The 21,872-nt window shown below is 43.5% G+C and overlaps 2 protein-coding genes across 2 annotated transcripts; one reads left to right on the top strand and one right to left on the bottom strand.

Moving 5' to 3' along the window:
- Window positions 1–3,621: 3,621 nt before the first annotated feature.
- LOC123407553 (protein yippee-like At4g27745) lies at window positions 3,622–5,634 on the top strand. Its single transcript, XM_045100715.1, has 4 exons — window positions 3,622–3,822; window positions 4,097–4,265; window positions 4,341–4,444; window positions 5,195–5,634. Exons 2-4 carry the CDS (start codon window positions 4,100–4,102, stop codon window positions 5,420–5,422), a joined length of 498 nt encoding a protein of 165 aa, XP_044956650.1. The 5' UTR covers window positions 3,622–3,822; window positions 4,097–4,099; the 3' UTR covers window positions 5,423–5,634.
- Window positions 5,635–6,882: 1,248 nt separating this feature from the next.
- On the bottom strand, window positions 6,883–21,044 carry LOC123406932 (receptor-like protein EIX2). The gene is made up of 2 exons (XM_045099946.1): window positions 20,846–21,044; window positions 6,883–9,036 (listed from the first exon to the last, which is right to left on the bottom strand). The coding sequence occupies exons 1-2, from the start codon at window positions 21,042–21,044 to the stop codon at window positions 7,109–7,111; spliced, it is 2,127 nt and encodes a 708-aa protein (XP_044955881.1). The 3' UTR covers window positions 6,883–7,108.
- Between the last annotated feature and the right edge of the window lie 828 nt (window positions 21,045–21,872).

The following is a 21,872-nucleotide window of genomic DNA, read 5'->3' as shown; positions in this document are numbered from 1 at the left end:
GGTGAGCTGCTCTTCAACATATCTTCACAAGTCCATTGCCACCATCCTCCACCACTTGACATCGTCCTCCATGGGTTGTATGAGATCTTCCTCTAGACGCAAGCCCATGGAAACACACCTAACCCCACATAGAACTCTCACGAAGACCATGAGTTAGTACACAAACACGTAATGGACAATGCTTACCATACCATGGGATCACTCAATCCCTCTCGGTACATCTTGTACGCTTTGTGTGTTGATCATCTTGATTTACTCTTTGTCTGAGATGTTGATCAACCATGAGTCTCTATGACCATTCTTTGGATAATACCTTGAATACCTCCTTGGTCATCATATAAACTCCTTGAACCCAACAAATGGACTTCAAGAAGTGCATATGGACAAATCCTATAAATATAACTTAAGGCAACCATTAGTCCATAGGAATTGTCATCAATTACCAAAACCACATATGGAGAAATATGCTCTAACAGTCGGGCATCAGGTGTGGCGGCGACGGGCGACGTCGAGCGGGGCAGCGTAGGGCGTCGGACAGGGCGGCGACGGGCGTCAGGTGGAGCAGCGGCGGGGATCGAGAGAAGAGACGATGGTGGAGTCGGGGATCGAGAGAGTGAGGTCGACGGTCGATAAAGATTTTTACTATGCTGAGAGCCGACACTATTGGTGTGGCCCTAATGGGCCTGAATGCGCAACGCCGGGCCTAATATGCAACCGCGACACTAAGCTAATAACTTTGACGTACGAATTTGTCCCACGCCAGTACTATTTGAAAATATTAGTGCTGATGTTGGCCAGAAATGACGCGCCACCAACGTAAGTTACGAGTTAGCCATTTCTTTACTAGTGGTTATATTATTTATTTTTTGCTTTTTGTTCAGGCATTGCCTATTTTATTTTGTCAATATAGTTCTATTGCGGCATTGTAGCCCCAATAGATCAATTATAAGACTAAGGCCCTGTTTTTTTTAAGTTCTAAGACTTTTTTAGTCCCAACTAAAAAGTCTCTAGTCCCTACGTGTTTGGTCTCAGGAATACATGGACTAGAGGTTATTAAATGACATGCTAAAAGACCATGTTACCTCTACTAATGGACTAGAGGTTATTAAATGACATGCTAAAAGCAGGGGCACTGTTGGAAAAAGTCCCCAAATGTCCTAAAAAGACTCTTCCTTAGGAGAAATTGCTTTTGGTGGCCGAGCTCCATGGAGGCCTTTAAATTTGAAATTCAAATTTCATGAAAATTCATATTTTTACATTTCAAAAAATTCTGAAAAAAAACACAGGGATAATTGAAGGGGTAACACACATGTGTGTAAATTTTCAGAAAAAAATACATTGAAATGAGGGCCGTGCAAAAAAGACAAATCTGAGGCTTTTTTACACATGACACTATTCATCATTTCAGGTCATGAATTTGTCTTTTTTGTGCAGATCGTATTCCAAAGTATTTCATTCTAAATTTTTGCACACATACGCATAACATCCTTCTTTACTTTCATATTTTTTTTCAGATTTTTTTGAAACCGAAAAGTTTGAATTTTGAATTATTCAAAAATTTCGGCCTCCATGGAGGCCGAGCTCCAAACGTCCACTCTCCTTCCTTAGAGACTTCTTTCTTTAGTCCCAAATGCCCACTTTTAGTCCCTAAAAGTCCCTCTTGTTTGGTTTAGATGGGACTAAGAGCATTGTTAATAGTATAGCCAACTGATAGCTATAAGCCATTTTATAGCTAGCTTGTACAATAGTTAGCTATAATAGAGTACTACTTTTATTATATATGGTCCACCTTTCATTCTCACAAAGCACCTAGGAGCACGTGCTAGAGCTAGCTCTTCACGAAGAGCCCGCTTTCCTTCTCTCCTCTTCTCTGTCATCCAACTCAGCAAAAATATAATATTTTAATCCTTACAGCCTGCTGACTGTACCTTATTGTACTTGCTCTAAAAGGGACTGTCCCTACACCAAAAAGTCCATGTAAACAACCACTCCTTAAGACATAGAAAATGTTCATTAAACTAGAATGACAATGTAAGCCTAATAGTATTCATTAAACAAGACCAACTATTCAAGTCGATGAATTTAATTCGGGGGTTGCTACGCATCCACCTGTGGATATTTACTAAACATCCATCACCTCGACAACCGTTCGATCTCGCGTGTAGCCGTCTGATCCGCTCCTGGACTTAATTCCTGAAACGACGATCGAGTTGCAGAAACAATTGCTTTGTTGCAAAAAATAAATTTTGGATCTATTAATTCCTGAAACAACGGTCGAGTTTCAGAAACAATTGATTTGTTGCAGGATTTTTTTTTCCTTCGCCTTTTTGCACCATATGTACTGGTGAGAAGAATTTTTTTGCAACAAAGGTCATGTTGCAAAAAACTTTTGCAACATAGGTTAGGTTGCAGATTTGTTTTTCTTCATCATAGATACCGCTGTGTCGTATTCCTGCAACAAGACATTCGTTACAAAAAAATCTTGCAATACAGATGATGTTGCAGAAAAAATTCTTCCTCCGCCTGCTCCCGGCGGTGGGCTTCCTCCTCTTGTTCCCGGCGACGGGCTTCCTCCTCCTGCCCCCGGCGACGAGCTTCCTCCTCCTGCTCCCCGCATCGACGCTTGGATCGCCTCCTCGCGAAGAAGACGAGCGCCACCACGGCCGCAGCTGCGACTCCAACGACAATCGAACGGCGTCCCCCCGCCCCGCGACGGCGAGGAGGAGGACGACGTGGATGGACGCCGACGGGGGGATGGATCTTGTCGGCGAGGTGGGGATCCGGCGATCCGCGCGAGGTGGGGATCCGGCGAGGGGCTGGATCTCGTCGGCGAGGTGGGGATCCGGCGATCCGGCGAGCTGGCGAGGACCGAGGACGACAGCGGTTCGCCGGACTCCGGCAGGCTCGTCCCCGGTAGTAGAGGAGCCATGACGAGGAACCTGGAGTGCTCCAGCTTCAGCACCTGTTCCTGAAACAATGCTCCAGTTTCAGGAACGGGCGCGGCCAGGTTGTTGCCACACGGGCACGATTTCGTCCATCAGATGGAGGCGAGATCAATGGACGAGGAGGCGACGGATAAATCAACCGGATGAGCCGGTGGATGTAATCTTTTCCCATTTAATTCTTCCGATCTATCTTTTTTTCTTCATCAACGGTGATTGTTGTTCTGATGCGTTGGTCATGTGGAAGCTTAGCACAACATGACAACCTACGATAGCAAGGTTTGTGGAGCTCTCACAAGGGAGGGGTGATGACGGTAGCACTTCTTCAGCTAGCTTCGATGCTTGTAGTCGTTGCCGCCTGGTCCACGAGTCTGTATGTACTACTTCATGTTATTTTTACTGTATACTTTCATGCCATGAAAGATGATGAATGGATTGGAAGTTTCTCGCAGAAAAAAAACCCGACATAAATAGTACTCCCTCCATCTCGATGCATATTAGGCATCTTACGAAAATCAAATAATCGCAAATCGCTGAGGCACATTACAATAGTACTAGTTGTATGCATATTAATTAGACCCCATCTATTAATTTAATTTCTTCTTCTATCTAATCTGTATATGTAATGCACCGAGACGGAGGGAGCGGTAGTCGTCTTTTCATATGATTTCTTTTTGCCACCTCTTACAAGTGGGTCCCACGTGAAATTCCCGAAAATGCCCCTGCCGACTCACTGGAGTGGAATGGAGTGGAGAGGAAGGGCTCGATCGTTCCCCACTCTCGCCTCAGCTTCTCCTCCCTCATCTCGTCGGCGACGCACTCCACGGCGGCGGTTCTCCACCGGCGGGAAAGCGCCGACGCTCCTCCCCTGAGACGCACGGTGAGTCGTCTTCCACCTGTCCCGCTCATCCCCTTCTCCTCGCGGCGGCGACCTAGGGTTAGGTTTAGGAGCTCGCCGCCCGCGTCCTCGACCTGAGACCGAACGTGCCCTTGCCGCTCCCGCTCATGGTCGGCCCGTGCTGCTCCTGCTGTTCGTCGCCGGCAGCACACTGCGGCTGCTTGTTTTTTTGTTTTTTTTGCTTGGTGCTGCTCGCTCGGTTGCTGCTGACATGACATGACATCCTAACATGTATGCATCACCGAATTTGGTGCAGACAATGGGGAATTTCGCGTCGAGTGACGCTTCTTCTTCAGCCAAAGAGGCACAAAGGGCATCAGCAACCAGCTGCTCGCTGCCGGATCTAATCTCCGCGCCACCGGTGGACTGCTGCCAGGTGCCCAAGGGCTCAAGGAGGAAGCACTGGGACTCTGGGAGCATTCAGGGTACGTATGCTTCACCTCTTATTACTTGTCTTGTGCAATTGTTTCATTCTTAATTAGGATTGATTGGCGAATCAGATTGGTTGGAGACGTCGGAATTGGTCGGGCCGCGGGTTTACACCTGCTCCCACTGCCGGAACCACGTCTGCCTCCATGACGATATCATCTCCAAGGACTTCCAGGTGAACAACTTCAACAAGGATTATTTGTTTTTATTTGGTGAACAACCTACTTTAATTTGGCCCCTTCGTTCGGGATCAAGATTGGACGGACAGAGCTTAATAATCAATAAATAGGGACTTTGATGGACCAGTTATATATGCTCGACTGGTTAGGGATGTCATGCTAAAATTACTAGTAGTATCAACTAGGGACTTCATCAACTTCAGGAGAGGTCCGACGATGCAATCTGAGAACATTTCTGTAGCTGACTTTAGCTAGCATTTGTGTTTCTGTGCTTACATAGCGGAGTTTCCTTCAGTTAACCAGGGAGAGATACTGTGATCTATCTGTACCAGCAATTTGTTGTCAGAGACTGTCACACGAGCTCCATTCAAATGTCGCGACCTCGATACGCTATGATCTATCCATCTAAATTGTGATTGTGTTTGGAGGATAAATACATACTGATACTGTCTCTCCTTTGCTCCTTTTGCTGCTGTTGTCGTATCAACTAGGCACTTTAAATAGGTACATTCATCAACTGCAGTGGAGAGGTCCAGCAATACAATCTGAGAACCAAGTTTAACATTTGTGTTTCTACTTACAATAGCGGAGTTTCACTTAACCAACCAGAGATGTGTGATCTATCTATAGCGGAGCTTCAGATGTCAAGACTTTGATACGATGCTATGATCTGTCTATCTCAATTTTGCTTGTGTTTGGAGGATAGATACTAGCTAGCACCTTTGTTCTTTCGTCTGCTGTTGCAGGGGAGGAATGGCCGCGCGTTTCTCTCCTACCATGCCATGAACGTCACCACAGGGTCCAAGGAGGACAGGCAGCTCATGACGGGGCTCCACACGATTGCCGACATTCATTGCTGTGATTGCCAGGAAGTGCTCGGGTGGAAGTACGAGAGGGCCTACGAGGAGTCCCAGAAGTACAAGGAAGGCAGGTTCATATTTGAACAGGCCAAGATCACGCAGGAGAATTGGTAGGCAAGTAAACGGAAGATTCAACAAGCAATGTGCCAGCCAGAATTAATGTTCTTATGACTTTGTACATAGCAGTCTGCCGGTGTTGTTCTTGAACTAGCAGTCTGTCGATCTTACTAATTCCATGCCATTTGTAACTTGTTGTATGCAGAGACAAAATTATGCTCATTTGTGCGGGAACTTAATTGATCATAAATAAATGGATGGTTTAACAATGTGTGGTTGTGTTTCCCCAATTTTATGGTGCTTCAGCATCAAATCAAATTAAGTAATGTGTCAAGGGTCGGTCTGTACCTTGTTCAGACTAATTGCATTTTCTCATTGACCAACAAACAGATGGATCATGACAGGCAACAAAGCACATTCATCCAAATACCGGAGTTGTTTAAACCTTTTTTGGATGCAGTTAAAGGGGTTATGTGCTGGTATAGTTCTTCTGGCTTATCTGGAAAGTTTACAGTTTGATCGCTTTATTTGACTTTGAAATCTAACCAAGCTAAGTGGGTACATAGGAAGATGTGGTGTATAAAAATCCGTTTAAATGTAAAACTGTTTGTGATTGCTGCTGAAAAGGAGCATTCTAACCAGGGATTATCTTCCTGGAAGATACTGGAAAGGTAAAGATACTAGATGTAGTTTTTGTGATTGTGATGAATCTATTGAGCACTTGTTCTTTAGACGTACGGCAACAAGGTATGTTTGGGGTGTGGGTTTGGAGCTCTACAGGCATTAAAGACATGCCTGAGAATGTAGACGGTTTTAGCTTCTGGATAGAGAAATTCTCTTGTGAAGATAGGCAGCTGGTAGCTGTGATCATGTTTACCCGCGTGATCTCACTGTTATTGTTTTTGCAGATCCCTCACTGGTTGTCCTATTGGTTCAGATTACAGAGAGGAAAAGGGCTCCAGGCCGTGGCATCGCTGCTGTGTAAAGTTGCCACGGATTACTCGAACATGGGCAGAGGATGGCCGCGCCTCCAATGACCCGCAAACTGGGCGTGGGCTGAAGCTCCTAGCTCGCTGTCTGGTATTATTACATCATCTTTCCTCTTACATCCACTACTCTACTACTCCCTCCGTTCCTAAATATAAGTCTTTTTAAAGATTTCATTAGGGGACTACATACAAAGTAAAATGAGTGAATGTATACTTTAAAGTATGTCTATATACATTTGTATGTAGTCCTCTGGTGAAACCTCTAAAAAGACTTATATTTAGGAACGGAGGGAGTCGATAACAGAAAAAACAGAGAAACATACAGGCTACCCAACAGTGAAACTCTAAACGATGAAACTACGGAACAAAGAATCAACACGACACCTGAACGGTAGCAAAAAACGCAAGTTCGAAAGTATTATCATACACGCATGCATAGACAATTCGGAATCATCAGTATCCTTTACACAATATCTTCAAGCAAGGAAATACAGGAGTCCCATATAAGCTATGCCAACTGCGAAACTCTAAACTATATGAAGCAAGGAAATACGGAACAAACAATCATTACAAGATCTGAGCAGTAGCAAATACAGGAGTTCAAAAGTATTATCAATTTATCATACACGCATAGACAATTACAAATCATCAATATCCTTTACATTAACTTCAACGAAATAGAAATCCCATCATAAATATGCTGCTTCATGCTTCTTCAGAGCTCTTGTTACTCATTTGTAGCCCCCTTTCTGGCTCAGCTTTTCCATGTAAGAACGGCAAACACATACATCTGATCATATGTCTGGTCAACCACGCGGAAATAAGCAATCCTCCATGCTTTCTTGAACAACAAGATGCAGAACACCACCCAGAGACCCAAAATAAATCCTAGAGCGACTCCAAAATAGAAGGTCATTGGCTCAAATGAATGTTCGTTCCCTTTTTGACCATCTTGCCTTGCTACATCCTTTTCGGGGCAACTGTATGGAAGAGGAGTCCCACAAAGACCACTGTTGCCACCGTACATGGAAGGTTGTTGTGTGTAGAGGGTGTCAAGCTGACGTCCTGATGGTATTCTCCCTGTTAGATTGTTACCAGACAAGTCCAAGTAGCTCAAATAGTTTAAATCAGACAGACTCGAAGGGATTATGCCAGAAAACATGTTCCTTGAGAGGTCAAGTGATTCCAATGCCTGCAAGGCCCCAAGCTTATTTGGGATTTCCCCACTCAATCGGTTCCACGATAGATTCAGGTTTATCAACCCATCAAGAAGAAGCATTTCTTCTGGGATTACCCCAGTTAATTGGTTCAAAGATAGGTCAATGCTCACCAAATCCCAAATGCCGGCACTATAATTAAGTTCCCGTCCCTTGACGACCGCAGAGGAAAAGTCTAACGAACGGATGTGAACTATATCAAAGTAACCGGTAGAATATAGTTCAGAGAAATCCTTTGCATCCTTTCCTATCATGGCCGTCATATTTGACAGATGCCACGGTATGGCTCCTGATAAGCCATTGCCTGCTAGGTTCAGATGGTGAAGGTGACTAAGATTTGAGATGGCAGGTGGGATTTCTCCAGAAAATGTATTATGGTTTAGCCCCAGAAATCTTAATTCAACCATCTCTCCAATCCACAATGGTAACCTTCCGGAAAAACTATTATGTGATAGATCTAGAGACTTCAATTCTCTCATATTTTTTAGAAACGATGGGAACTTGCCTGAGAATCTGTTGTTACTCAACATGAGAAAGGCACTGCCCATCACCCCAAAACATGGAGGAAGTTGACCCTCCAAAAGATTGCTGCTCAAGTCCAAGGAATACAAGGATTCCGCTTTGCAGAGAGATTCGGGAATACGACTAGTTATTTGATTGGATCGCAGCCATAATGATCTCAAATCTGTAAACCCAATGTTTGATGGCAAATTTCCAGACAAAGAGTTTTCAGACATGTCCAGGCTGATAATATTTCTTGGTAAGTTGGGGATTTCACCAGTCAGTTTATTTGATTTGATAAAGAAATGTTCCAGTGCCATGAATTCCATGTTTCTTGGCAACCTGCTGCTTATTCCATTGTTGGAGATGTCTAGATATATGACCTTTGCAAATGTAGTGCTGAACCAGTCAGGAAGCCTATCAACTATACCGGTGCTAGATATATCCATCACCCACATGTCCACTTGGAACTGAAGCCATGCAGGAAACGAAGAGCCCAGTTGGCAAGAGCCAAGATCTATTTCTTGTAAACTGAAGGGTGGTATCCAATCGGGACCAACTATAATCCGCAAGGAATTCCCACTTAATAGCAGCCTCTTTAACCTCGTTAGACTTGTAAAATGTTCTTCAGTGAAGTCACCATTCAAGTTGTTGTCTCGAAGGTCCATCGTGGCCAAATTGCCAAGCATACGGATTTCAGATGGAACATGTCCGCTAAGATTGTTATGTTCCAGATTCAATATGGTCAAATTACCGAGCATACCAACCTCAGATGGCACAGGTCCACTAAGATAATTAAAAGAGAGATCAAGTCTGCTTAAACTAGAGAGCAGCCCCACCCCTCCTGGTATACCTCCAGCTAGGTTGTTCCGAGAGATATCAAGAACGACTAAGCTGGTTAAGTGTGCTATCTGTTCCGGAATTATTTCGGTAATATTGTTGGATCCCAAATGCAACACTTGCACTAGTGGAAAACGGGCCTTTGGCCGGGACCCTTTAGTCCCGGCCCGCCTCTGGACCGGGACTAAAGGCCCGGCCACGTCGTCCCAATTCTCAATGCCTCCATCGAGGCTTTAGTCCCGGCCCGTAAGGAGCCTTTAGTCCCGGTTCGTGTCTCAAACCGGGACTAAAGGGCTACGCGGTGGGCAGTGGTGGTGGCAACCGTTCGTATCCCCCTTTAGTCCCGGTTGGTGGCTCAACCCGGGACTAAAGGCCTAACACGTGGCCTGCCGTAAGTGGTGGCAACCGTTGTTATACCTCTTTAGTCTCGGTTGGTGGCTCAACCCGGGACTAAAGGCCCAAACGGTTTGCATCCCGCGTCGTTTCGGGCGATGAAAAGCACGAACCGAAGCAGAGTCGCCATTTCTCTGTTTCTTCTTCTCTCTCGCTCTCGCTCTCTGTTCTTCTCCTCTCTTCTTCCCTTCTCTTCTTCCACCATGCGAACTCGCTTTGAAAAGGTGCTCGCACATGGCACGACCATGCTCGATGTCGTGTACACAAACGAGAGCAGGGAGATGCCGTTTTTTCTTGAACAGTTGAAGGAACGATGGCTTGACGCCGCAATGGATCATGAGAAGTTCTTGGGGCTTGATCTGGAGTACACGGCCGATCAACGCGGTGTTGCCGTCATCCAACTATGCTTCGCACACCATGTCTTGATCTTCCAATGGGCGAGGTAAGTTTTGAGGCTTTCTTTGATCCAAGATAATGACATTGTAAGTTTATTTGTTTCAATCATAGTTGGTTCCCTTCAAATAGTTGTAGTGAAACAATTTTGATTAGTTGAAGGGGAACACAATCTAATTGGAATAGTGTTCCATAATCTGAAAAATCGTATTAGAATCAACTAGTGTTTAATATGTTCCATTGGAATCATAGTTGGTTCCCTTCAAATAGTTGTAGTGAAACAATTTTGATTAGTTGAAGGGGAACACAATCTGATTGGAATAGTGTTCCATAATCTGAAAAATCGTATTAGAATCAACTAGTGTTTAATATGTTCCATTGGAATCGTAGTTGGTTCGCTTCAAATAGTTGTAGTGAAACAATTTTGATTAGTTGAAGGGAACACAATCTGATTGGAATAGTGTTCCACAATCTAAAAAATCTGATTGGTTCAGTATGTTCCATTGAAATCATAGTTGTAGTGATACAATTTTATGCGGTGTTCTTTGATCCAAGGTTATGAAAATTGCATATAGCTAGTGATCTCTCTAGGTTCCATTGGATAGTAATATGATATGTCATAGTCATGAAAATTGCATATAGCTAGTGATCTCTCTAGGTTCCATTGGATAGCTATAGTGATCTCTCTAGGTTCCATTGCATATGTTCTATTTGAATCCTAAAGATAATTTTCTCTTTAGTTGTAGTGAAACATGTTTCCTTATTGCAGCAGTATGTAACATTTGTTCCATTTTAATTTGTTTCTGTTGCAGGAGTGACAAGCATTGTCCAGAACTCATGGACTCCCTTCGCAGCGGCATCACTTTTGCTACCGTTGACATAAGGAACGACAAGCTGAAGATGAGGTACAGCTTCGGTATTGAGATACCAATTGGTTGCCTCATTGATCTTCAAACGTTATTCAGGCTTTGACATGTCAGGACTTTGATGGCTCATATGGCAGTTGCCTTGATCGACGAGGAATATGGTGATATGAAGACCAGTTTCCCAAAGTCTCAGCACAAACTTTGGGAGAAGGCCCCACTTGATCGTATCAACATTGAGTATGCAGCAAAAGATGCATACGTTTCATACGAGTTGTACCGCAAGATTCGAGTCGTCAACTATGGCCAGCGTCACATCGAGGAAGGTGGACATTCTGATTCTGATGATTCAGACGAGTAGTGTTCTCAACGTCGAACACTTGTATATATATCTATGGTAGCTATTATTATGTACTGTTTGGACTAGTGTCATGTACTGCTTGGACCAATCTATATATGTCTAGTTTCTGTTTGTGCCATTATAGTTTCCAAATTTGAATGGTTTAGCCCTTTCTAACTTCATTTGCTACTTTTGAATGGTTTAGCCCTTTCTAACTTCATGGTATCATGCATTTCGACCACATATATATACAAAAAGTCTTCAGTTCAAATAAGTTCAAAAAATGAAATCCCTTTTGTAACAGATATGTTTTTGATTAAAACAGTCATTTAAAAATGAAAGACCATTAGTCCCACGTGGCGTGCAGCGGAACCACGTGGCGTGCCGCGGAACCACTTTTGTTGTGGGGGTCGCTTTTCCTTCTTCTCCTTGTGCTAGATATTTGTTATGCATTAGGGAAAGAAGGTATAGCGACCATCATCGACGGTCAAAAAATAAGGTGAGGGAGTGTCCACCATACATGAGAGAAGAAGAATGCCGACTGTTGTTGTGGGGGTTGCTTCTCCTTCTTCTCTTTGTGCTAGATATTTGTTATGCACTAGGGCAAGAAGGAGTAGCGACCATCATCGACGGTCGAAAAATCAGGTGAGGGAGTGTCCATCATACATGAGAGAAGAAGAATGTCGACTGTTGCTGTGCGGGGTCGTTTCTCCTTCTTCTCCTTGTGCTAGATATTGGTTATGCACTAGGGGAAGTAGGAGTAGCGACCATCATCGACGGTTGAAAAATCAGGTGAGCTAGTGTCCACCATATATGAGAGAAGAAGAATGTTGTCTCTTATTGTGGGGGTCGCTTCTACTTCCAAAGAGATTGTCCATTTTGTACACGAAGTGCATTCAGTTTTTAACGTAACCCTCTCAACTTTCTCGCACATGCTATGTGGGTGAAATGATGATAGCATGCCAACTTTCAACATTTTCAGAGTTCATTTGTAATGCTTTTCAATTTCAGGGTCAACTAGCTCAAAAAAAAAGTAAATGCACGAAGAATACCAAATGAAGTCAGAAATTGTTGAAATTTTGTTATGTGCCTTTGAATGGTGCGGTTTGAACACACAAAAAGTATGGAGTTCAAATAAGTTCAAAAAAATGAAATCCCTTTGTAAGAGATGAGTTCTCGTTCCAAAACGCTCATACTTCGAGAGAGATTGTCCGTTTTGTACACGAAGTGCATCCAGTTTTTGTCGTAGCCCTCTCAACTTTTTAACACATGCTATGTGGGTTAAATGATGATAGCATGCCAACTTTCAACATTTTCAGAGTTCATTTGTAGTGCTTTTCAATTTCAGGGTCAAGTAGCTCAAAAAAAAATAAGTAAATGCACAAAGAATACCAAATGAAGTCAGAAATTGTTGAAATTTTGTGATGTGCCTTTGAATGGTGCATTTTGAACACACAAAAATTATGGAGTTCAAATAAGTTCAAAAAAATGAAATCCCTTTGTAAGAGATGAGTTCTCGTTCGAAATTGTGATACTTCGAGAGAGATTGTCCGTTTTGTACACGAAGTGCATCCAGTTTTTGTCGTAGCCCTATCAAATTTTTAACACATGCTATGTGGGTGAAATGATGATAGCATGCCAACTTTCAACATTTTCAGAGTTCATTTATAGTGCTTTTCAATTTCAGGGTCAACTAGCTCAAAAAAATAAGTAAATGCACGAAGAATACCAAATGAAGTCAGAAATTGTTGAAATTTTGTGATGTGCCTTTGAATGGTGCATTTTGAACACACAAAAAGTATGGAATTCAAATAAGTTAAAAAAATGAAATCCCTTTGTAAGAGATGAGTTCTCGTTCGAAACCCTCATACTTCGAGAGAGATTGTCCGTTTTGTACACGAAGTGCATCCAGTTTTTGTCGTAGCCCTCTCAACTTTTTAACACATGCTATGTGGGTGAAATGATGATAGCATGCCAACTTTCAACATTTTCATAGTTCATTTGTAGTGCTTTTCAATTTCAGGGTCAACTAGCTCAAAAAAAATAAGTTAATAGTTTGGATAGTCAAAATAATTACTTTTGAAAATAGAAAATAGTTTTGCATTATTTATTCAATTTCAAACACTTTTCATTATCATAGTTTTGTCAAATTCTCAAATATGCAAAAAGAATTTTAATAAACATAGTTTTTAATTGAAAATAACAAAATAGTTAATAGTTTGGATAGTCAAAATAATTACTTTTGAAAATAGAAAATAGTTTGGAATTATTTATTCAATTTCAAACACTTTTCATTATCATAGTTTTGTCAAATTCTCAAATATGCAAAAAGAATTTTAATAAACATAGTTTTTAATTGAAAATAACAAAATAATTAATAGTTTGGATAGTCAAAATAATTACTTTTGAAAATAGAAAATAGTTTTGAATTATTTATTCAATTTCAAACACTTTTCATTATCATAGTTTTGTCAAATTCTCAAATATGCAAAAAGAATTTTAATAAACATAGTTTTTAATTGAAAATAACAAAATAGTTAATAGTTTGGATAGTCAAAATAATTACTTTTGAAAATAGAAAATAATTTTGAATTATTTATTCAATTTCGAACACTTTTCATTATCATAGTTTTGTCAAATTCTCAAATATGCAAAAAGAATTTTTAATAAACATAGTTTTTAATTGAAAATAACAAAATAGATAATAGTTTGGATAGTCAAAATAATTAATTTTGAAAATAGAAAATAGTTTTGAATTATTTATTCAATTTCAAACACTTTTCATTATCATAGTTTTGTCAAATTCTCAAATATGCAAAAAGATTTTTTAATAAACATAGTTTTTAATTGAAAATAACAAAATAGATAATAGTTTGGATAGTCAAAATAATTAATTTTGAAAATAGAAAAAAGTTGAAACTATATGAGAATTCATAGAGAAAATTCAATCTAAATTAAAAGTGAACTCACTTTGAATTTAGATTGAATTTTCTCCATAATTTCGAATATAGTTTCAATTTTCACTGAGTTTAGGCCCGTAATCCTGCTTTAGAGAGGAGCTCGATGGAGAAGCTGCGACGGGGCTTATAAACAAGTGTTAGTCCCCCTCGCTGGGCGAGGTGGGACTAAACTTATCGTGCAGCCGAGGAGGGGCTTTAGTCCCGGGTGGAGCCACGCCCCGGGACTAAAGACCCCCCTTTAGTCCTGGCTGGAGCCACGCACCGGGACTAAAGACCCCCTGCTTCCCGCCTTCTGGTCTGCCCGAAAAAGGGCCTTTAGTCCCGGGTCGTGGCTCCACCCGGGACTAAAGGGGGGTCTTTAGTCCCGGTTCGAGCCACGCACCGGGACTAAAGATCCACCTATATAAGCGGGACTTCGAAAAATTCCAACCCAAATCGTCCATTTCTCTTCTTCTTCCTCTCGTTCTCCTGCCCGGCGCGGCACAGCGACGAACTCGATGGCGCCGTCAGGCTGCCCGCCGTCCTGCTTGCCTCCGCCTGCCGTCCTCCTCGCCGCACGCCGCCCTCCTCGCCGCACGCTGTTGTCCTCCTCGCCGCGCGCCGTCGACACCTCCGGCCGGTAAGCCCCCCGCCCCCTCCTCCCCAACACTCCGGCCAGTAGAAGAAAAGAAGAAAAAGGAGAAGAAAGGAAGAAAAAGGGAAGAAAAGAAGAAAAAGATTTTTTTGTCATTTAATTCCTATTGTTATTAGGTTTGTGCTAGATTATTAGGGTTAGTAATATTTAGAATTAGGAAAAAGGAAAATAAGAAGAGGAGGAGAAGAAAAGAAGAAAAAGGAGAATAAGAAGAGGAAGAGAGGAGAAGAAGAGGAAACATAGAAGAAGAGGAGAAGTAGAAGAAGAGAAAAAATTAGAAGAGGAGGAGAGGAGAAGTAGAAGAAGAGAAGAGGAGAAGTAGTAGAAGAAGAGGAGAAGTAGAAGTAGAAGAAGAGGAAAAATTAGTTTAGGGTTACAAGAAGAAGAAATATTGTATAGTGTATATGCTTAAGTGTTAATAATGTTTCTTAGATTATTGCTTAATTTTAGTATTGTATATGCTTAAGTGTTAATAGTTTAATTTTGCTATTGTATATGCTTAAGTGTTAATAGTTTATTTTTAGCAAGAAAATTAATAGAACTAGTTTATTTTTTAGTTCATTTTACGATGCCTATCCTGCATCCTCGTCGTCGACTCGGCGGAGGACACCTGCTTGATCAGAGGGGCCCTGTCCGGGACTGGGCTCCGCCCGGCTGGTATTGGGAGGTGCTACCTTCCGGGGGGCGTAGGTTGGTGAGGAGCCAGCCCGTCGTTGACCCGATCCTTGTTTGGTGGCGGTCGCGTGGGCCAGTGAGGGTGCCGAGGCTTCCGGACACCGCGAAGGTGGTACGTCACCGTGTCAGCGAGGAGGATGAGCACGTCGTCGCTACATGGTTGCGTTGGAGGGCAGCTTTGAGCATACCTGGCAAGTTCTTCGGAGATCTCACTGGAGCTATGATCCTGTGATGGTTCCTTCTCTTTGGGTGTCCACCGCCCGCGCCGATACCCGTCTGGCGCTACGGTTCTAGATGTATCAGTGATGCTATATGTATGATAGTATTCAAGGAGTATTAGTGATAATATTCGACGATGTACGGACAAAAGAGATGATGTATTTGCTTATAATTGAATGCATGCTAATTTCAATACTACTTTATTTTACGATTTGGTTTTGCTTATTGAATGCTCAAATTGGAAAAGTACTCCTACTTTGAATACCATGCAGAAATCTAGGAGTCCCGGGTGGAGCCACGACCCGGGACTAAAGTTGTTTTGGAACGGAGTTCCTGATCGAATAATTCTTTTTTGGTACAAAGGTTAAGATAATCCGTTTTTTGCAGAACTATGGATCCACATATCAAGAACCTCAAAGAGGAAGAACTTCTCGAAGATATAATCAAAGACGGCCCCGACGTTGAACCAGCTAAATCTCCGTCGTCATATCTAAACCCCGACGTTGGACTGGAGGTCGAGCGACAAGAAGATGAAGCCGATGAGGCAGGAGATAGGTCCAATGACGGAGAAGGTGATAGCTCCACTGATGGAGAAGCCGGTGGAGAAGCCGGTGAAGAAATAATAAAGTCCGGCGAGGTATACATATGAAGTTCGACAATCACTTGTAATATGTGAAAACTATTGGAGATAGCTCTATATTGTATACATATACATTCATTTGATGAATGTTTCTCCCTCTTAGGCCTCCACATCGAGCAAAGCTACGAAACGAGGCCCGACTAGAAAGTTGGATGCACAGACGCATTACACCTTTGAGGTGATATTGCCTACGGGCGAACCCAATCTTCCTAAGAATGTTGCTGACACATTCAAGAAGCAATGCGGAGTTCTCGTTAGGGATCACGTCCCGATCAGCGTTCGGGAGTGGAACAAGCGCAAAGGGGCAGCCGATAGTGACTATGTCGCCGAAAGGTACAAAGATAATCTTTGGAATGATCTCATGTCACATTTCAACCTGCCAGAATGTGAGAATGAAGACGCCGCAGACAAACTGAGGGCCAAAGTCAAGCAGTGGACTCTAAAGAAGATGGCCGAACTGTTCCGTAGCTGGAAGAAGAAGCTATGGAAAAACTATCTGAAGACAAAGAAAGTGCGAGTATTCGAGGGGTATCTAGCCAAGCAGGCGAATCACCGGAAGGCATTTCAAGAGTACAAGGAGTCAGAAGATGCCCATGCATTATCAAAAAAGAACAAGATAAATGCCGACAAGAAGAAATATCACCACAAGCTCGGGCCAGGGGGCTATGAGACTGCCATCCCAAAGTGGGATAAGAAAGAGCAAGATCTGCTAGATAAAGGCATCGTACCTGAACCACTCCGTGATGAGTGGGAATTGAGAGCAAGAAATTGGTTCCTTGCGCATGGTGGGTCGTACGACGAAAAAACAGGGGACCTCATCTGCAATGACGGTCTTAGGATACCCAGGGAGAATTGGAAAAGGATAGTGAAAGAAATTAAGGAGGGAAAAATAAAGTTCACTGCAGATAGAGAGAAAGATTTGCTCACACTGGTCCTCGGCAATGACGAACATGGAGGACGAACGCGAGGCTTCGGTCCTTCTTACCCGTGGTGGCTTGGGTTTGCCAGAGACCAAGACACTTATAGAAGCCGAGAGAGAGCAAAGAAGCGGCAGCAGGATGAGGAGAATGACAAGTTCAACCAGTTGCTTGCCAGGATTAACGAGCAACAGAAGCAGATTGATGAGCTTAGAGGAGTAGCGCGCCAGGAAGATCCTGCACTTGATATTACCGGCGCCCCATCTAAGCGGAAAAGCAGCGTGGCTGAATCTGAGGCCCCGCCCGACGATGCACGAAGAATGATAGAGGGCGGTCCCGGCTACCCCGTGGATGGAATCAAGGAGTCAACATCATGTGAACTCCATCAGAAATTCAAGAACATATCCATGAAGGTGGCCGTCGGACAAGCTTTACCTTCTGGCCCTGACGCACGCTGGCATGGCCGTTAGATTCCAGCTGGCTTTGCTAAAATCGGGGTGGATGAAATCATGACGGGGTTTCATGATATGGAGATCGACATAGCCGGACCCGAAGATGAGAGGACACTCGGAGAAGTACTGGGTGGAGTCATCCTATGGGACAAGAACTACATCAAGCTTCCAGGCTCAGCCCCAAGGACAACACCGCCTCCGAGTCGTCGCAGGTCACCTACACCTCCATTACCTCCAAGCCCTTCACATGACGTCGGCCAGCACAACACGAGTCCATCTCGATCACCGCCGCCGGACTTGGGTCGTCTGTCTCCGCCGCCGCCCGCACAGGATACTAAGCGGAAGCGTGCCACGAAGAACGCTCCACCGACGATTCCTAAGCGACGGAGCCCCCCAAAGTGCAAATGGCCGCCCCTCCCAAAGGTACCTCATGCTAATTTTCCTATCAGACCTTATGATCGTACCCCCGAGGAAAACGCCAGGATAGCAAAGGAACATCATGATGCGCAGATGAAAAAGAAGGAACCCGAGCCCCGCCCGGAATACACCGAGAAGCAAATAGCATGGGCAAAAGACTTCATGACCCTTCCATCACAGTATGACTTACACCATAAGCCTGATGACTATACACGCACATTGCAGAAGGAAGTGAAAAAGAGCAGATCACGTGCAAGTGCAAGTGGGAGCAAATCAAGTTCAACTACAAGCAAGAAAAAAAATCAGACGTTCCTCAACTTGGACAACAGGCCAAACAGTCGATCCCACCCCTCAAGGTGTTAACCAAGAATGTTCCTCCTCCGGTGCAGGGGCAAGCTTTTGAAATAGCAAAGGAGTGGGCGGCTGAATGTGGTGTCTCGGTTGAAGATTTGTTGGCTTCCCAAGACGACAGGATACCCAAGGCTGTGGTAGCCCCTAAGCCACAGTTTGTCATGGGAGAGCCTTTGGTCAGCAAAGATGATCTCCCAACAAATATGCATTACTTGCATCAATGGTACTTAAGTGAATCAAAGAATGGGAGAACGATGATCGTGCTGAGTGTCCCACGGGAGTACTACGGCCGCCCCGAAGAAATCCATATCGACTTTGATGAACTCTTCCAGATGTACAATGGAGACGCCCTCGACAAATTGCTTATGAGTTGCTATTGTTTGTAAGTTTTTCAATTCGTTGTCTACATATAACTTGTTTAGTTATTTCAATTCATTGTCTATATATAACTTGTACTCTATTATGCAGAATGAAGATTCTGGATTGTAAAAGTAAGAACATCCTAAATATTGGGTTTATTGACCCAGATAAAATACATATAGCGACGCTAACTAATAAACTCAAGGAGACGGAGGAAAACCTTCTAAGGTTTCTAACAGATCAAAATTTCTGTGACCACATACTGTTTCCATACAACTTCAGGTGAGGGTCTTTACTCTGTTGTGTCCATTCACTTATAAGTGTAATCGATAAGTTACTGACACACACACACACACACACATATATACATGTGCAGCTTCCATTGGATTCTGTTGGACATTCAAATTGATAAGGGAAGAGTTGATGCCTTCGACCCATTATCGAGACCCTTGGAACAGTTCCAAAGCCTGCAGGACATGCTCCAAGGGTAATTTCAATCATTCTTGCGCTCTATCGGTCTCTTTCGATGATTTTCTGATATATCAATTAATGAAAAACTAAGCAAATCATTATCCTTGTCGGGCAGGGTTTGGAAGCGGTTCAAGTGCGTGACCCCCGGTAACTTTCCTGAGAAGCTGACCTTTAGAGCGGCTCAGGTAAGTAGTAGTATGATATACTTCTATTTTCAATACATTTATGATGCTAGATTATTATTTTGATTATATATATTCTATTCTCGTAAAGTGCGACCAGCAGCCACGGGGAACGCATCTATGCGGATACTATGTTTGCGAGACCATTCGCACGTTTACCTCTGAGCACAAGGATCACAGATTCGACGTAAGCAATGAACATTCACACCTCTATTTTTACCAGTCATTCTTTGTTATCATGATTGATATTCATATTCATCTCCTCTTCTTATATAGCACACGGCCATGAGGACGAAGGTCCTACCAGAGCAACGCGCGATTGCTGTTGCAGAGGAGCTTGCGGGATTTCTGAGGACGGAAGCTATAGATGACAAAGGACGATTTAGTGTAGCTAGGGGCCATTACTGATGTTCGTCCATGTAATCGAATAGACGGGCTCTAGTCCCAATAATTCAGATCTCCATATAATTGTATATATATGCTCGCTTGTAAGATAAGTTAATCTTATATATATGCATAATTATTTCTATTTAAATTATATGAAAACTAATTCCCGAACACCAAACGAGGCATCACGTTAATCTCCCGAACACCTAAACCCTAAAACCCTAAAACCCAAAAATAATTTCATTCAAAAAAACCCCCAAAAATAAGCAAAATCTGAAACTCTTTAGTCCCGGTCCGTGTAACGAATCGGGACTAAAGGGCCTGCCCCTGGGGCGGCTACGAGGCGCCCACGTGGAGCGCCTTTAGTCCCGGCTTGTAACAGGGCGGGGACTAAAGGTTAGGCCTTTAGTCCCGCCCCTTTAGTCCCGGTTGGTGAACCCGGACTAAAGCCCCTTACGGGCCGGGGCTAAAGGCCCCGTCCCCACTAGTGTTGCAGTTTGTTCAAGGGACACTGGGGCATCCTCGCTATAATATCCTTTATATTTCCATCATTTCGACATGAAGAAAGGTCCAGGCTTCTCAGATTGCATAGGTTTTTGAAGCTTGTAGTCATCCTCCCCATGTTACTATTAAGTGACAAATCAAGCACTCGGAGGGACGTCATATGTGCCAGTGTATCAGGTGCTTGACCGTATAGCTGAGTTCCGGCAAGGTAGAGATGTCGGAGGCCTGTCAAATTCCAAAACCATCCCCTTGCCATTGGGTGGGCAAAGATGTTGCCAGAGAGATCAAGCCTCTCGAGTTTGGTAAGGTTACTATGTGGGAGAAACTGATTTGCAGTTGAAAGAGAGCAAGTGCTAAGGTCAAGGGCCTTCAAAGAAGGAATCATGTTGACAATATATAGCCAATCAACTATTATGTTGAGGTCTACCCCATTCATGCCAAGAGACTGCAAATTAGGGATGCGTGCTACCCATGAAATGTCTCTTGAGTACATAGCATGGCATGAGAGGTCAAGATGCTGCAGGTTTGAGAGGTTGTCGAGCTGAGGGGGTACTCGTCAAAGAGGCCAAGAACTCCGGCATGCGGCCACTTGGGCCCTCGAGGTAATTCATGCTGAGATCATGGTGCACTAGACGATCCATGGAGAGCAAAGAATTACTTATCTGGCCAACCAAAGCTGTGTTGTCTTCGTAGTACCCTTCCGGGGGTTAATTACGAAGATGAAGCCTAAGGACATGGCCGGTCCGGTTGCTGCACTTGACGCCCCTCCACTGACAGCAGTCCCCTTGGCCTTCTTTGTGCCAAGAGTCAAGGACGCCCATGGGGTCGCTGGTGATGTCGTGCTTGAAGGACATCAGGGCGTCCTGCTCCCGCAGTATGCAACTTGCACCTGCCCAAGTGCCAGCCGGCCCGAGCTGAAGTGCATCAGAGGCCAGCAAGTTCAAGGCAACTAGGACACATATGAGCTGGGTCATTTACCTGCGTTCTGTCCGCGTGCTGTTTGTGGTAGATGTGGGAACCATGGTCATTTGGCTTCGATGTGCAATACGGTGCTGCCTTGGGAATGTGTGGCTCCGATGTGTGGATTCCAAGCTAGAGGGAAGGGTTTTTTCTATATACATGATCATAGTACACCGAACCAGACTACTGATAGGAATAGATTCATTGTTATATCTGTGGTCGAGGGACAAGCATCTGGTAGGCAGCTGGAGGAATTTTTCAACGCTTATATTAACACCAACTGGAGATGTTCTGCTAGATCTATTGGTCCAAATATTTTTGTGATGAGGTTTCCATCACCTAGGGATGTTGATAAAGCATGTTTTGCTGAAAGTATGAATGTGAAGAGCTGTGGGGCTGTTATTAATCTGAGGAAGTGGTCAGAGTCTGTGGGGCCCAAGGGTATACTTAACATTGCTTGGGTCAATGTTAGCAATATTGCTTTAGATAAAAGACATGAAAAGAACATTGCATATGTGGGTTCCTTGGTTGGTGTTACTCTGGAAATAGATAAGGCTACTATAAACAGACCTGAATCGGTCAGAATTAAGCTGGGTTGTAGACATGCTGAAAATATCCCTGCATCTGCTGAAGGAGTTTTTGGGGGGGGGGGGGTCATTTTTATGACTTCTTCTTCTCTGTAGATAAGATCCTTGTGATAAATCCTCCTAAAGAAAAAATTAATGTGCAAATGGAGGCTGATGGGGGAAACTCTCCAAAAATAGCTAAGCTCAATGAAAATATTCGACCTGATGGGCAGAATGCTTCTTCATCTACTATGGGGGAGTCTTCGGCTCCCTCTG

Source organism: Hordeum vulgare, chromosome 7H (assembly GCF_904849725.1).
Source record: "Hordeum vulgare subsp. vulgare chromosome 7H, MorexV3_pseudomolecules_assembly, whole genome shotgun sequence".
Lineage (NCBI taxonomy): Eukaryota > Viridiplantae > Streptophyta > Magnoliopsida > Poales > Poaceae > Hordeum > Hordeum vulgare.
This window is presented reverse-complemented; position numbering and strand designations above follow the sequence as displayed.